The sequence below is a fragment of the Muntiacus reevesi genome, chromosome 1 (genome assembly GCF_963930625.1).
Source record: "Muntiacus reevesi chromosome 1, mMunRee1.1, whole genome shotgun sequence".
NCBI classification, from domain to species: Eukaryota; Metazoa; Chordata; class Mammalia; order Artiodactyla; family Cervidae; genus Muntiacus; species Muntiacus reevesi.
The window spans coordinates 284,505,904-284,521,209 of NC_089249.1; the positions used below are offsets into that span (position 1 = coordinate 284,505,904).

At 38.3% G+C, this 15,306-nt stretch overlaps 1 protein-coding gene across 1 annotated transcript in view; it reads right to left on the reverse strand.

Annotated features, from left to right (window-relative positions):
• The window catches only part of TMEM232 (transmembrane protein 232), a 206,909-nt gene that overhangs the window by 147,353 nt on the left and 44,250 nt on the right, over positions 1 to 15,306 (reverse strand). Inside the window, exon 9 of the mRNA XM_065920544.1 lies at positions 14,424 to 14,676. Coding sequence (XP_065776616.1) covers positions 14,424 to 14,676 — 253 coding nt within the window. The remainder of the gene's footprint in view (positions 1 to 14,423; positions 14,677 to 15,306) is intronic.

Sequence of the window (15,306 nt, forward strand, 5' to 3'; positions counted from 1 at the left end):
AGTTGTGTTGGCGTGTTGTGCTGACTGCACAAACTTGCCATCTTTTCTACTTCCTAAGAAAGTAATTAGATAGTTGCCTGCCTCCCTATGTGCTATACACAGCAACCTTTCCTTAAAAACAGAATCCTATTTTGTACCGATTTGGGAATGAATTCTCATGAGCCATTATAAATGTCTCTCTCCCTACCAGACATTTACTTTTCCAACCTTCCTTGTAGCTAGTGGTGACAAGGGTACCCAGGTCTGACAATTTCACACACAGGCTAGTCTTTTGATGTCCTTCTGGAAATCTTTCATTTTATAATAAGATAGATGAACTCTAGAAGAGAGTCAGCATCATTCCATTTCTTTCCTTTTGCTTTGCAATTCTCTGTGGATCTGTGATGTCTACAGCCCAAATGTCACCTTTTAATAATGAGTGAACAAGCATAGGAATGAAAATCCAACATCCTGAGCTGTCAGAATACAAAGATGTCAAGAGACAGAATCTTGATGACATCTTTGAGCAATAAAAGCTTCCCTTTTCTTAATTAAGATAATAAATTAAGATAATAAATAAATAAATAAATAAATAATAAATTAAGATAAAAATTTTACTTTTTTTTTTTTTGCAGCACCATATGGGATCTTAAGTTCCCTGACCAGGGATCAAACCTGTGTGGCCTGCAGTGAAAGTGCAAAATCTTAAACACTAGACCACCAGGGAATTTCTAATAGTTTGCATCTTGATAAGTGATATCTGTTTACCCCAGTCTAATGCAAACATTGAATGAATGAGAAAGAAATGAAATTACAGTTGTACAAGTAGTGCCCAAGTATTGGGGGCTATTAAAGAACCCTGGCTTCAAAATAGAAATTGTTGAGAAGAGAATTACTACTCACCAAACTAACCAGCAAATTTCTACCCTTAGATATGTTGATCAGTAATGCATTTCAAGGAGAGATGAGTGAGACAAATAAATGCTGTGAGAGTTGGACCATAAAGAAAGCCGAGCGTCAAAGAACTGATGCTTCTGAGCTGTGGTGTTGGAGAAGACTCTTGAGAGTCCCTTGGACTGAGAGGAGATCCAACCAGTTCATCCTAAAGGAGATCAGTCCTGTGTGTTCCTTGGAAGGACTGATGCTGAAGCTGAAACTCCAATACTTTGGCCACCTGATGTGAAGAACTGCCTCATTGGAAAAGACCTTGATGCTGGGAAAGATTGAGGGCAGGAGGAGAAGGGGACGGCAGAGGATGAGATGGTTGGATGGCACCACTGACTCAGTGGACACGGGTTTGAGTAAACTCCGGGAGTTGGTGATGGACAGGGAGGCCTGGTGTGCTGCGGTCCATGGCGTCGCAGAGAGTCAGACATGACTGAGCAACTGAACTGAACTGATAAAGGAAGATACCTACAATACTACTAAAATTAGAGTGTGTTAAATGTCACAGAGGGGAGTAAAACAAAATTGTGTTTTTTTTAAAACAGAATTGTTCTGAAATGGAATTGGAGATGCCCTTAATAGTAACAGGCCTCTTCATGGATCACAGCCTTATCATGGTGGAGAGGCTTGTGTAACTCAATGAAGCTTTGAGCTATGTCGTTCAGGGCCACCCAGGATGGACGGGTCATAGTGAAGTGTGCTGACAAACCGTGGTCCGTCCACTGGAGGAGGGAATGGCAACCCACTCCAGTACGCATGCTTGGAGAACCCCAAGGACAGTATGAAAAGGCAGAAAGATATGACACCTGGAAGATGAGCCCCCCGTTTTGGAAGGTGTCCAACATGCTACTAGGGAAGAGCAGAGAGCGATTATTAACATAACTCCACAAACAATGAAGTGGCTGGGCCACAGGGGAAATGACGCTTCGTTATGAACGTGTCTGGTGGTGAAAGCAAAGTCCGATGCTGCAAAGAACAATACAGCCTAGGAACCTGGAATGATAGGTCCATGAATCAAAGTAAATTGGATGTAGTCAAGCAGGAGATGGCAAGAGTAAACACCAACATCTTAGGAATTAGTGAACTAAAACACACAGGAATGGGCAAATTCGATTAAGATGACCATTATATCTACTACTATGGGCAAGAGTCCCTTAGAAGAAATGGAGTAGCCATCATGGTCAACAAAAGAGTCTGAAATAAAGTACTTGGGTACAATCGCAAAAAAGACAGAATGATCTCACTTGATTTCTAAGGCAAACCATTCAATATCACAATAATCCAAGTCTCTGCCCCACCCGCTGATGCTGAAGAAGCTGAGGCTGACTGGTTATATGAAGACCTGTTAATAAAACACCTTCTAGAACTAACATAAAAAAAGGTGTCCTTTTCATCATAGGGGATTAGAATCCAAAAAAAAAAAAAAAAAAAAAGAGAGAGATAACCAGAAAAACAAGCAAGTTTGGCCGTGGAGTACAAAATGAAATAGGGCAAAGGCTGACAGAGTTTTGTCAAGAAAACATGCTGCTTATAGACAACACCCTTTCCCAACCACACAAATGACAACTCTACACATGGACATCACCAGATGGTCAGTACCAAAATCAGATAGATTATGTTCTTTGCAGCCAAAGATGTAGAAGTTCTATACAGTCAGCAAAAACAAGCCTGGAGCTGACTGTGGTTCAGATCATGAACTCCTTATTGCCAAATTCAGGCTTAGAAATGGAGATTGTAGGGAAAACCACTAGGCCATTCAGGTATGATGTAAATCAAACCGCTTGTGATTATACAGTGGAAGTGACAAATAGATTCAAGACATCAGATCTGGTAGAGAGAGTGCCTGAAGAACTATGGACAGAGGTTTGTAACATTGTATAGGAGGTGGTGACCAAAACCATCCCAAAGAATATGAGATGAAAGGAGGCAAAGTGGTTGACTGAGGAGGCCTTACAAATAGCTGAGAGAAGGAGAAAGGGAAAGATATACTTAACTGAATGCAGAGTTCCAGAGAACAGCAAGGAGAGATAAAAAGGCCTTCTTAAATTAACAATGCAAAGAAACAGAGGAAAATAATAGGCTTGGAAAGATTAGAGATCTCTTCAAGAAAACTGGAGCTATCAAGGGAACATTTCCTGCAAGGACAAGCATGATAAAGGACAGAAATGGTAGGACTTAACAGAAGCAGAAGAGATGAAGAAAAGGTGGCAAGAATACACAGAAGAGCTGTACAAAAAAAGGTCTTAATGACAGGTAATCACAATGGTGTGGTCACTCACCTAGAGCTGGACATTCTGGAGTGTGAAGTCATGTGGGCCTTAGGAAGCTTTAGTACAAAAAAAAGCTAGTGGGAGTGATAGAATTCCAGCTGAGCTATTTCAAATCCTAAAAGATTAAAGTGTTGCTAAAGTGCTGCACTTAATACATCAGCAAATTTGGAAAACATAGGACTGGAAAAGGTCAGTTTTCATTCCAATCCCAAAGAAGGACAATGCCAAAGAATGTTCCAGCTACCATACAAATATCCTCATTTCACATGCTACCAAGGATATGCTCAAAACCCTTCAAACTATATGCTTCAGCAGTATGTGAACCAAGAACTTCCAGATATACAAGCTGGATTTAGGAAAGGGCAGAGGAACCAGAGATCAAATAGCCAATATTCGTTGGATCATGGAGAAAGCAAGGGAATTCTGGAAAAACTTCTATTTCTGCTTCATTGACTACATAAAAGTCTTTGACTTTGAGGATCACAACAGACTATAGAAAATTCTTAAAGAGACGGAAAAATTCTTATCTGTCTCCTGAGAAACCTGGATGCAAGAAACCTCAGGAACTAAGTGTTAGAATGGGACATGGAACAATGGACTGGTTCAATTTTGGAAAGGAGTATGCCACAGCTGTATATTATCACCCTGCTTATTTAACTTATATGCAAAGTGCATCATGCAAAATGCCAAACTGGATTAATCTCAAGCTGGAATAAAGATTGCTAGGAGAAACAGCAACAATTTCAGCTATTCAGATGACAACACTCTTATTGCAAAGGTGGAGAGGAACTAAAGAGCATCTTGATGAGGGTGAGAGAGGAGAGTGACAAAGAGTCAAGAGCTATGATCACGGCACCTAAACAGGCCACAGCTAGAGAAGCCACGTGCCTCCGTGAAGAGCCCTGTGCACCACAAGTAGTATCCAGTGCTGCCAAAAATACACAAAAACAGTCAAAGTTGAAGTCACAGTCGCAGGAAAACCCTGATTTGGTAATATATCTCTTCACTGAACAACTGAGCAAAGAATCCCAAACAAAAGAAAAGAAAAATCTCTAGGAACAAACCTCAGTGAGAAAGCACTATATGATTTACCTGACATAGACTGAAAATAACTTTCATAAAGGTGGATCACCATGAACAAAGGACTTCAACAGATATACAAATGGTCAATAGGTAAATGAAGAAAAAAAAAAAAGCTCAATGTTAGGAGCCATCAGGGAAATGCAAATTAAAACCACAACGAGATACTACCACACACCTGTCAGGATGGCCATTATCCACAAAAAGCAAATACAACATGTGTTCACTCAAATGGGAAAAAAAATATTGCTGGTGGGAATGCAACATGGTAACTGTTCAGTTCAGTTCAGTTGCTCAGTTCTGTCCCACTCTTTGCAACCCCATGAACTGCAGCACGCCAGGCCTCCCTGTCCATCACCAACTCCCAGAGTTTACCCAAACTCATGTCCATCGAGTTGGTGATGCCATCCATCCATCTCATCCTCTGTTGTCTCCTTCTCCTCCTGGCCTCAATCTTTCCCACCATCAGGATATTTTCAAATGAGTCAGCTCTTCGCATCAGGTGGCCAAAGTATTGGAGTTTCAGCCTCAGCATCAGTCGTTCCAATGAACACCCAGGACTGATCTCCTTTAGCATGGACTGGTTGGATGTCCCTCCAGTCCAAGGGACTCTCAAGAGTCTTCTCCAACACCACAGTTCAAAACCATCAATTCTTTGGTGCTCAGCTTTCTTTACAGTCCAACTCTCACATCCATACATGACCAATGGAAAAACCATAGCCTTGACTAGATGGACCTTTGTTGACAAAGTAATGTCTCTGCTTTTTAATATGCTGAAAGGTTGGTCATTGCTTTTCTTCCAAGGAGCAAGCATCTTTTAACTTCATGGCAACCCACTCCAGTATTCTTGCCTAGAGAATCCTGTGGATGGAGGAGCCTGGTGGGCTGCAGTCCACAGGATCACACCGTCCGACACAACTGAAGCGACTTAGCGGCGGTGGCGGTAGTCACCATTTGCAGTGATTTGCCATAAAGTGATGGGACTGGATGTCATGATCTTTGTTTTCTGAATGTTGAGTTTTAAGCCAGTTTTTTCACTTTCATCAAGAGGCTCTTTAGTTCTTCTTCACTTTCTGCCATAAGGGTGGTGTCATCTGCATATCTGAGGTTATTGATATTTCTCCCCACAATCTTGACTCCAGCTTGTGCTTCATCCAGCCCAGAATTTATCATGATGTACTCTGCATATAAGTTAAATAAGCAGGGTGAGAATATTCAGCCTTGACGTACTACTTTCCCAATTTGGAACCAGTCTGTTGTTCCATGTCCAGTTCTAACTGTTGCTTCTTGACCTGCACACAGATTTCTCAGGAGGCAGCTCAGGTGGTCTGGTATTCCCATCTCTTGAAGAATTTTATACAGTTTGTTGTGATCCACACAGTCAAAGGCTTTGGCATAGTCAATAAAGCAGAAATAGATGTTTTTCTGGAACTCTCTTGTTTTTTCGATGATTCAGCAGATGCTGGCAATTTGATCTCTGGTTTCTCTGCCTTTTCTAAATTCAGCTTGAGAATCTGGAATTTATTGGTTCATGGACTGTTGAAGCCTGGCTTGGAAAATTTTGAGCATTACTTTACTAGCGTATGAGATGAGTGCAATTGTGCGGTAGTTTGAGCATTCTTTGGCATTGCCTTTATTTAGGATTAGAATGAAAACTGACCTTTTCCAGTCCTGTGGCCACTGCTGAGTTTTCCAAATTTGCTGGCATATTGAGTGCAGAACTTTCACAGCATCATCTTTCAGGATTTGAAATAGCTCAACTGGAATTCCATCACCTCCACTAGCTTTGTTCATAGTGATGCTTCCTAAGGCCCACTTGATTTCCCATTCAAGGATGTTTGGTTCTAGGTGAGTGATCACATCAGTGGTTATCAGTGATTATCTGGTCATGAGGATCTTTTTTGTATAGTTCTTCTGTGTATTCTTGCCACCTGTCCTTAATATCTTCTGCTTCTGTTAGGTCCAGACCGTTTCTTTCCTTTACTGCGCCCGTCTTTGCATGAAATATCCCCTCTCTGTCTCTAATTTTCTTGAAGAAACATTGTAACAGGTGCTATGTAAAAGTTTGAATGTTCCTCCAAAAGATAAAGATAGAATTACCATGCGATCCAGCAATCCCACTTCCAGCTATATATCCAAAGGATAGGATATACAGTTCTTACATTTAGTACAGAGACATTCACTCTTATCTTTAGTACAGCACTGCTCACAATAACCAAGAGATAGGAACAACTTTAATGTCCATCAGGAAATGAGTGGACAAGGAAAGTGTGGTGCATTTCTGCAGTGGAATACTATCCAGCTTTAAAAATGAAGGAAGTTTTGCCATATGCAACAACATATATGAATATTTGGGACATTATGTGAAATAAAGTAGGTCATTCACAGAAAGACAAAATACTGCATGACTTCATTTACAGGAGGAATATAAAATAGTCATATTCATAAAATCAAAGAGTGAAATTGTGGTTTCCAGGAGACAAGGGAAAGTAGAAACGAGGAGTTACTAACCAAGAGACATAAAGTTTCAGTCAAGCAAAGTGAACAAGCTCTAGAGAACTGGTTTACCACACTCTACCTATAACCAACAATAACACATTGTATATGTAAAATTCTAAGAAGGTAGGTATCATGTTAAGTGCTTTTCCCACAATAAAATAAAATTAAAAATACAAATGGATACATTTGTCTAACTGCCTAATATAACATGTATATTAATATAATCAGTACTATAATTATAATTTTATATTTGTCTGAATTTGATGGCTAACCTGTATTTGGGTTATTAAAGGAGTTAAATACTTTCCATGTATAAAAACACAACCGTATTACTGAGTATTTTTGTGGATAACCTTCACCAAGGTAAGAGGTATATTGAAGATTTAATAGAGTATCATTAAAAGTTTCAATTGGTTCTAAGATTCCAATTAACTTTCATTTACTTTTTAAAAAGGAAATATTACTCTGTGCTAATGTTTTTCCCTAAGTTAAAATGAATCAAAATGAAGCATACAAGGTTACTTTACAACTGTGACATGTATTTCACTCACTATCATCACTGTAAAACCAACTTAAGAAAATAGTTCTTAACAAAGGAATGAAGGGCAAAAATGTCATATTTACTTTTCTCCTTTCTGAGACAACATTGAATGGAAAAATACTTGGGACCTACCTCTCTTCACCTCATACTTTAAACTAGGATAAATTACTACAAATTCAGACAAAATTAACAACACTACCACCTTCCAGCAAATGTATGTTAATTATAAACCATATTTAAAATATGCCTTTCATTCATTACAAAAAGTTACCATAGGAACTTGGCAGTAAGCAAAGACATAGGATTTGATGAGAGAGTGGAGATGGAGAAAGAGAACCAAAGCAATTATCTTCAAATATCTGAAGGACTTGAATGTGAGAAATAGGATAGACTATTTTTGGTTGCCTCTGGAAAGCAAAATTTAAGCAAAAGTTTGGAAAACATGGAAAGGTAGATTTCACTATAATATAAGGAAGAATCCTCCACAGGGTTCAAAAGTGGAATGACCCATTTTGGGAGACAGGGGATTCAAACCTCAGCTGACTTCTGAGCAGAAGGTGGCCATACACTGTTTGCAAATGGTCTGGATGTGTCCTAGGCGAGGATCGATGAGGCTTCTACTCCTCTGTGACAATTTTGATTCTATCACTCACTGTCTGTTTCTTCTATGAGACACACCAAACCCGGGTCTGCTGCTGGTTTCCCATCAGATAGATCATTTTCAAGTTTTACTTTCACAGAACAAATTTCAGATAATCTAGGTTTATTAAAAGCTATTCTTTCATCCAGAGAAGGCAATGGCACCCCACTCCAGTATTCTTGCCTGGAAAATCCCATGGATGGAGGAGCCTGGTAGGCTGCAGGATTCTTTTATCACTTTAAAAACCAAAGTAGGAACATAGAAGATGGCATATATAGTGTATACGCTAGACACCATATTCAAACACAGTGTGTAACACACAGCTGGGCTTCCCTCTGTGTAATGTCGTATACAAAGCATAAGCTATAAGGATTCACTGGCTGGATGCATAAAGGTCTGTAACAAGCAGGAAAAGCATTTTCCTCTGATGAGGGCATTTTACCCCCTTGTCATGGACCAACAGACTGATTCCAAATAGGGAAAGGAGTACATCAAGGCTGTATATTGTCACCCTGCTGATTTAACTTATATGCAGAGTACATCATGAGAAACGCTGGGCTGGATGAAGCACAAGCTGGAATCAAGATTGCTGGGAGAAATATCAATAACCTCAGATATGCAGATGACTCCACCCTTATGGCAGAAAGTGAAGAAGAACTAAAGAGCCTCTTGATGAAAGTGAAAGAGGAGAGTGAAAAAGTTGGCTTAAAGCTCAACATTCAGAAAACTAAGATCATGGTATCTGGTCCCATCACTTCATGAGAAATAGATGGGGAAACAGGGGAAACAGTGGCTGACTTTACTTTGGGGGCTTCAAAATCACTGCAGATGATGATTGCATCCTTGAAATTAAAAGACACTTACTCCTTGGAAGGAAAGTTATGACCAACCTAGACAGCATATTAAAAAACAGAGACATTACTTTATCAACAAAGGTCCGTCTAGTCAAGGCCATGGTTTTTCCAGTGGTCATGTATGGATGTGAGAGTTGGACTGTGAAGAAAGCTGAGCACTGAAGAATTGATGCTTTTGAAGTGTGGTGTTGGACAAGACACTGGAGAGTCCCTTGGACTGCAAGGAAATCCAACCAGTCCATCCTGAAGGAGATCAGTCCTGGGTGTTCACTGGAAGGACTGATGTTGAAGCTGAAACTCCAATACTTTGGCCACCTGATGCAAAGAACTGACTCATTGGAAAAGACCCTGATGCTGGGAAAGATTGAAGTTGGGAGGAGAAGGGGACGACAGAGGATGAAATCGTTGGATGGCATCACCAGCTCAATGGACATGAGTCTGAGTAAATTTCAGAAGCTGGTGACGGACAGGGAGGCCTGGCGTGCTGCGGTTCATGGGGTCGCAAAGAGTCGGACACGATTGAGCGACTGAACTGAACTGAACTTAGAGCAAAATACATAGGCTATGTTTTCTCAAAATACAGTGTAAGAAGTGGTTTAATAATACAGATTATTCCTGGATTCTACTTTTAGTATTTTCAATCCAAATTTCTGAGACAAGGTCCAGGAATTTATCTTGGCAATAAGGACTCACAGAATAGAAAGTCTGAAAATGCTTTTATAAGCATTGCTGTAGGACAAGGACTGTCAGACAGAAGTTCTCAGTCATCTTTTCCATATTCTTCAACATGAAAATGGATTTTTTTTCCACGTCATTCAAAAGGTCAAATAGCATAGTCAGCATAGCACAGTGAGGTGGTTATTAGTGCAGGTTCTGAAGACAGACTGCCTAGATTAAGTCTCACATGTACCGTTTACTAACTAAATTTCCTCAGAAAAATAAACACTTAGTGCCTCAGTTTTCTTATCTACCGGAAGGGGATACTATGAATATCTACAATCCAGTCCTGTTATAATGGCTAATATGCTAGGTGATGCATGCCACATGCCTAGAACAATGCCTGACACATAGTAAGAGTTTTGCAAATATCCATTATGATTATTACTCTGTTACCCATCAGGACAAGGTGTTTTTCAAAGTCATAATTTCAATAGGCAAAAATTCTGTGCGTTTAAATAAATTAACATTTTTCAACTTCCCTCATAGCTTTCTAGTTCAAAACTGTCTTTTCTAGGTATATGCTGCAAAACCATTTTCCCAATAGTGACCTTCAAACTTGCCAGCAGCTGAACACCACTCGCAAGTGTACTAATCTGCTTGGGCTGCCATAACAAAGGGCCATAGACCGGAGGTCTTAAACAATAGAAGCTCATTTTCTCATGGTTTGGAAGGCTGAGATGTCTGAGATCAAGGTGCCGTCTGGCTGTGTATACGGGGAGGGCCTTCTTCCTGGCTGGGGGGCGGTTTGCTTTCTCACTGTGTCCGACCCAGTGGCGAGTGAGCACTCCGGTGTCTTCCCTGTAAGGACACTGCTTCTATCACATCAGGGACCTCATTTAGTTACCCCTTGTAGGCCCTATCTCCAAATACAGTCACGTTGCGGGTTATGATTTCAGCATATGAATTGTGAGGCTTAGGAGCACAGTTCAGTCCATAGAAGAAGGTGTAGAGGATGGTCCTCCATGAAGGGAATCCTACAAGTCAGACACTTGGAGTTTCAGCCAGATGTTAAATTCAGAGGCGGTATTTATAACCATACATAGAAATTTCTATTCAACCCAAATCGTGAAAGCTCAGCACTTCTGTCACTGGCCAGAGACCTCAGTCTAGAATTAATAGATATCTGACTCTATGATAAGGCTGTCTGACATAAAACCTTAGAATAAAAAACGTACATGCTAAGTAGCCATCCATTCCTCCACATTTTTCAGGTTCTGCACCTGCTCCAGGTAAGATCGACAGGAAATTAACTTAATGGAAGTTGTTTCCTATAAGATCGTCTTCACAAAACCATGATCTGAAGAGTTTCTTTATATTAAGGTCTTTACACAAAAATGGCCCATAAAAATATTGCCTGATTCATTCATAAAAAGGCATAATATTCTTAATGTTCATAATATTCTTAAATGTTTTCCAGTGTCATTTAAATCTTTTAAGTAAATAAAATAGAATTCCCAGATAGAAAGTGTACAAAGGAGTAAGCAATAGGAAAAAACCCTTCCTCACTGACTTCTACCTTGTGATAATATCATTAACTACATTAGCAACTAAAAAATTTATTAATATCTATTGGACCTTTACTATCCATGAGTTACCATGCCAACTATTTATATGTTTCCATAGTTTTTTCCTTACAAAAAGTCTTATGATAACAATAGTATTTTTATCTTAATTATGGAGCAAAGAAATCCAATCAAAAGATTAGATAATTTGACCTAGAATTTTGAGATACAAGTGACAGAATTAAAATACAAATATGCATGACTCCAGAATTGATTCTTTAACTCTAAACAAAAAATATACTTATTTGAAGGGAAAATTATGAGGAAGAAAAAAGTTATTTTCAATTAAATAAAGAAGCGCTCCTTGCTCTCTGTGTCACTTTCCAAAAAGACAGTCTTATCCTCTCCAGTAATCATGTTTACAAGGTCTGCACAGATGACATTACTTTCGGAGGCACCTATTTCCAGTGGTCTGATAAAGTGGTGATCATTATCAACGATCACGCACACAGGACAAACCAGACAGAATCATTTTCCCTCTGTGGGAAAATCAATCAGCAACACTGCAAAGAATCAAGTCATAATGAAACACATCAACAAAAATAGTAAGCCTTCTCCTTTGGTGATATATTTGACCATGCATGTGAACAGTCATGTAAAGCAATGACTTTTCACCGTGCTGACTGATGCAGGAAGACCAGATATTCAGTATAAGCACAAGGAAGAGACCTAAACCTTATGTCCAGTAGAAGTGCATTCTCTGATTCTGATAGAGATGGAAAAAATTGCAGAATTTTCTGACACTCTTGAGACATCTTTAGCAAAACAATCATCATCAACTTATTTAAACACTCCCCACAATAAACCACAAAGATGCTTTAAGTATTCATGATTTCAAAGTACTCAGAATTGTTAATAAGGCAAACACCACTAGTATTATTTATGGCTTGTACAACTTTGAGGCCTAAGAAAATGTATTGACTTTTGACTGCAGAGGAAGCAACTTTGGTATGTCTCTCCTCTTTACTGCAGATAGAATCTTTAAAGGTATTCCACAGCTCGAACCATCTATTTTCCCACTTGGGTTGAGAAAATATTGATAAAATGCTGTTTAATGATTTCAATGCTAAATTCAAGTATAAGCATAAGAAAAACATCAACGAAAGCAAAAGAGTCAACCACAGCCTCAGGGTACTACCTTCAGACCACAGTCTGTTAGAAACTGCCTTCTATCTCTCTATTTTATTGCCATTTAAGAATAAAATGCTGACACCATGTGATCTGTAGAGAAGGCTCCTTGATCCATAACACTATAGATGGATAGAACCACATTGTACATTATATCCAACAGTGAAATTTACAAATTCCTACAGGAGTTATTCAGGACACAATTAAAGTATATACCTTCATGAGACTATCAGTTTCAGGACAAGTATCTAGGCAGCGATGTCACCTAGGGACACACATCAGAATCTGCTGTTTCTTGGATATCATACTTTTCCACTGGTTTGAGTTCATACCAACCAGAAACAAGTGTGCTTATTCAGATTTATAAAGAAGAGAAAACAATGACCAAGGATGACTGGACCTCAGCAAGTCCAAGCTCACAGATCGTTCTCTATAGGCACTGCTCAGAAGAGAAAAAGCACAAATAACTGCCAAAAAAAGTTCTCAATAGGTCTGCTCTCGGTAGAGAAACAATTATAGGGGGCATGGCCGATATTCGAACTAGGAAGATTTGGGGTGTATTGCTCAGGGGGATGAGGAATATGAAGCTGTAAATAATAAATGGAAAAGCAAAAATCTCTTCCAAGAAGTCACCCATGTTCTATTCCTATGCTATCAAAGTCATCAGGAGACGATAAGAAGCATCAAAGAAAGATCAACAATGAACAAATAAATGCACTGAAATCATCAATCTGCTGGAAAAAAAATCAGATTGCTAAAAAGAAGAAAAATTGTAGGATCCAGAGAAACATGCAATCCTACTGCTGTGAGGTTTTACCAGAGCTCAGGGCTCATGGTCAGAAGGAGGCCAAGAAGCTTCCAGGAATACAGATCCTACACACACAGGATCTTCTGTACCCATCACTGAACAGAGCAGGAAAAGAGCAGAAAGAACTAATTCTACACAGCTGGGAAAAAACTGAAGGCCCCAAAGTTTCACATGAATCTGTGCAGGGGCAAGTTAAAAAGTATTTGTTGAGCTGCTGCTATATAGGAAGACTTCTGACCATTCTAAATATATTAAAAAAAAAAAAAAATGTGAACCGCGAGAGAAGTGAATACCTGTTCACTTGATCAATACTAAAAACAAGGGAGAAGTATAATTTATCTGTTAACTAAAGGTCTATTTTAAATTGGCACTAGTAGAAAATTAGCATCATCCTCTTAAAAAGTGGGCAAAAGTCAAGTAAATTACACTTCAAAGTAAGTTTCAATCTACTGTTTAAACCAGAACTATATTGAAAGTACTTTTAAAATAGCAAGCAAGTTCTTGAGAAAGAAACTATCTGTGACTAAGGTCTGACTGTTGAAAGTTATATTCACACATGTTCAAAATCAATGAATTTGCCTCCTTATCTTGCAATTATCTTTGAAATTCAGTGATTTATTTAATTACACAATAAACTCACTATCATTATTGCCCACCTACTATGTTCTAAACACCATGGTGAACACCGGGTTAATACAAATATATTTCAGACATGAATCTCCAATCTCAATTATCTTAAAACTTAGTGGAAGCGAGAGACATATACCTAAGAGACTATAGCAACATATAGATTACAGACTGCATGATATCCATAAAGAAGAGTTCTACCTAACCTGAAAGGGCACTTTTGAATTATATTGCCCCTGTGTGCCCTTTTAAAAACAGAAGTATCTTATTCTAATAATATGCATAGGCAACAGTAGAAAAATAAACTTTAGTATTGAGACACAAGTCAGGCACATTTTGAGCATAAAATGCGAGATGTGAAGAATGTACTATAATATCTGAGCGATTAAAGAGAAACGCTCTGGGGTCTGGGAAGAACAAGAGAAACCGTAAATGAAAATGGAGAAGATGGATGAGATGGCCTAATGGAACAAGAGTAAAACAAACTTTACTCACATTTTATAAGTTTTCCTAAGGTCATCTCCTGTTTCCAAGGAATGTAACTTGAATCATAAATCAACAAACTCTAGGGTACATTTCAGCTGTTTTAAAATTACTGATCAAAATTTTCCACCTTATAAAATAGACTTCCTAAATTTGTAGACAGTTCTAGTCAATTTGAAATTACCTTCGCACTTCAAAATGTTAACATTTTGTACATAAAAAGCTTATTATTATATATAGAGAGATATCTTGAAAATATTTCTCAAGTTGGAAAACAATTTACTTACAACAATCTGATGTTTCTGAAGAGAAGTATTCCAAGAGACCCGAAATACTTGTTTCCCTCAATTCTGGCTCTTCTTGTGATTTGTCCACAAGTAAAATATATTTCTGTGAGCTTTTACAGTCACAGAAACCAATTAAAGCAGTCTTTCTCAAAACAGATTTGGTTGCATATAAGCAGATTTCTGCAAGAATTTTTATGTATATGGAGACTACATTCTGGGCCCAGGAAAAGTCATCTACCTCGCAGCTTTTATCCTAAAATAAGAAAATAGCTATTAGAGAATCAAAGTGTGTTCTGTCATAATGAGAACGACATACCATACTTATAAGAAATATCTTCAGTTTGTATAGAGTTGCTAAAAGACCATAATCAACTAATATTTCTAAAATGCACTCATTAAAAGCATGTTTTCCATGGGTAGATTGCATGAGACAAGGTTCAAAAAATTAAAAATTACTAAAAAGTATATAAAGTACAACATTTCAATTTCCTTAGTAATCAATGGATTGTCAATTAATCCAATGAGATACTATTCTCCATTTCATATTGTAAAAGAATCTGTTTTGTATACAGCTCAATTTGTATGTACACTTTTATATATTTTTTCATAGGAAAGTAAGAAAGTTATATATTCTGGAGAGGAGTTTGAACAGCTGTTTTAAGAGTATTAAAATAAAGTATATAGTCTATCATTTGGTAATAAATCTATTCTAAAGAAATATTCATGAATGCAGGTAAAGATTTTTTTGTATGAGAGTATCAGTTCAATATTATTTGTAATTAACTGTGAATTGGTGTTGGTGATGGACAGGAAAGTCTGGCATGCTGCAGTCCATGGGGTCACAAAGAGTTGGACACAATTAAGTGACTGAATTGAACTAAAC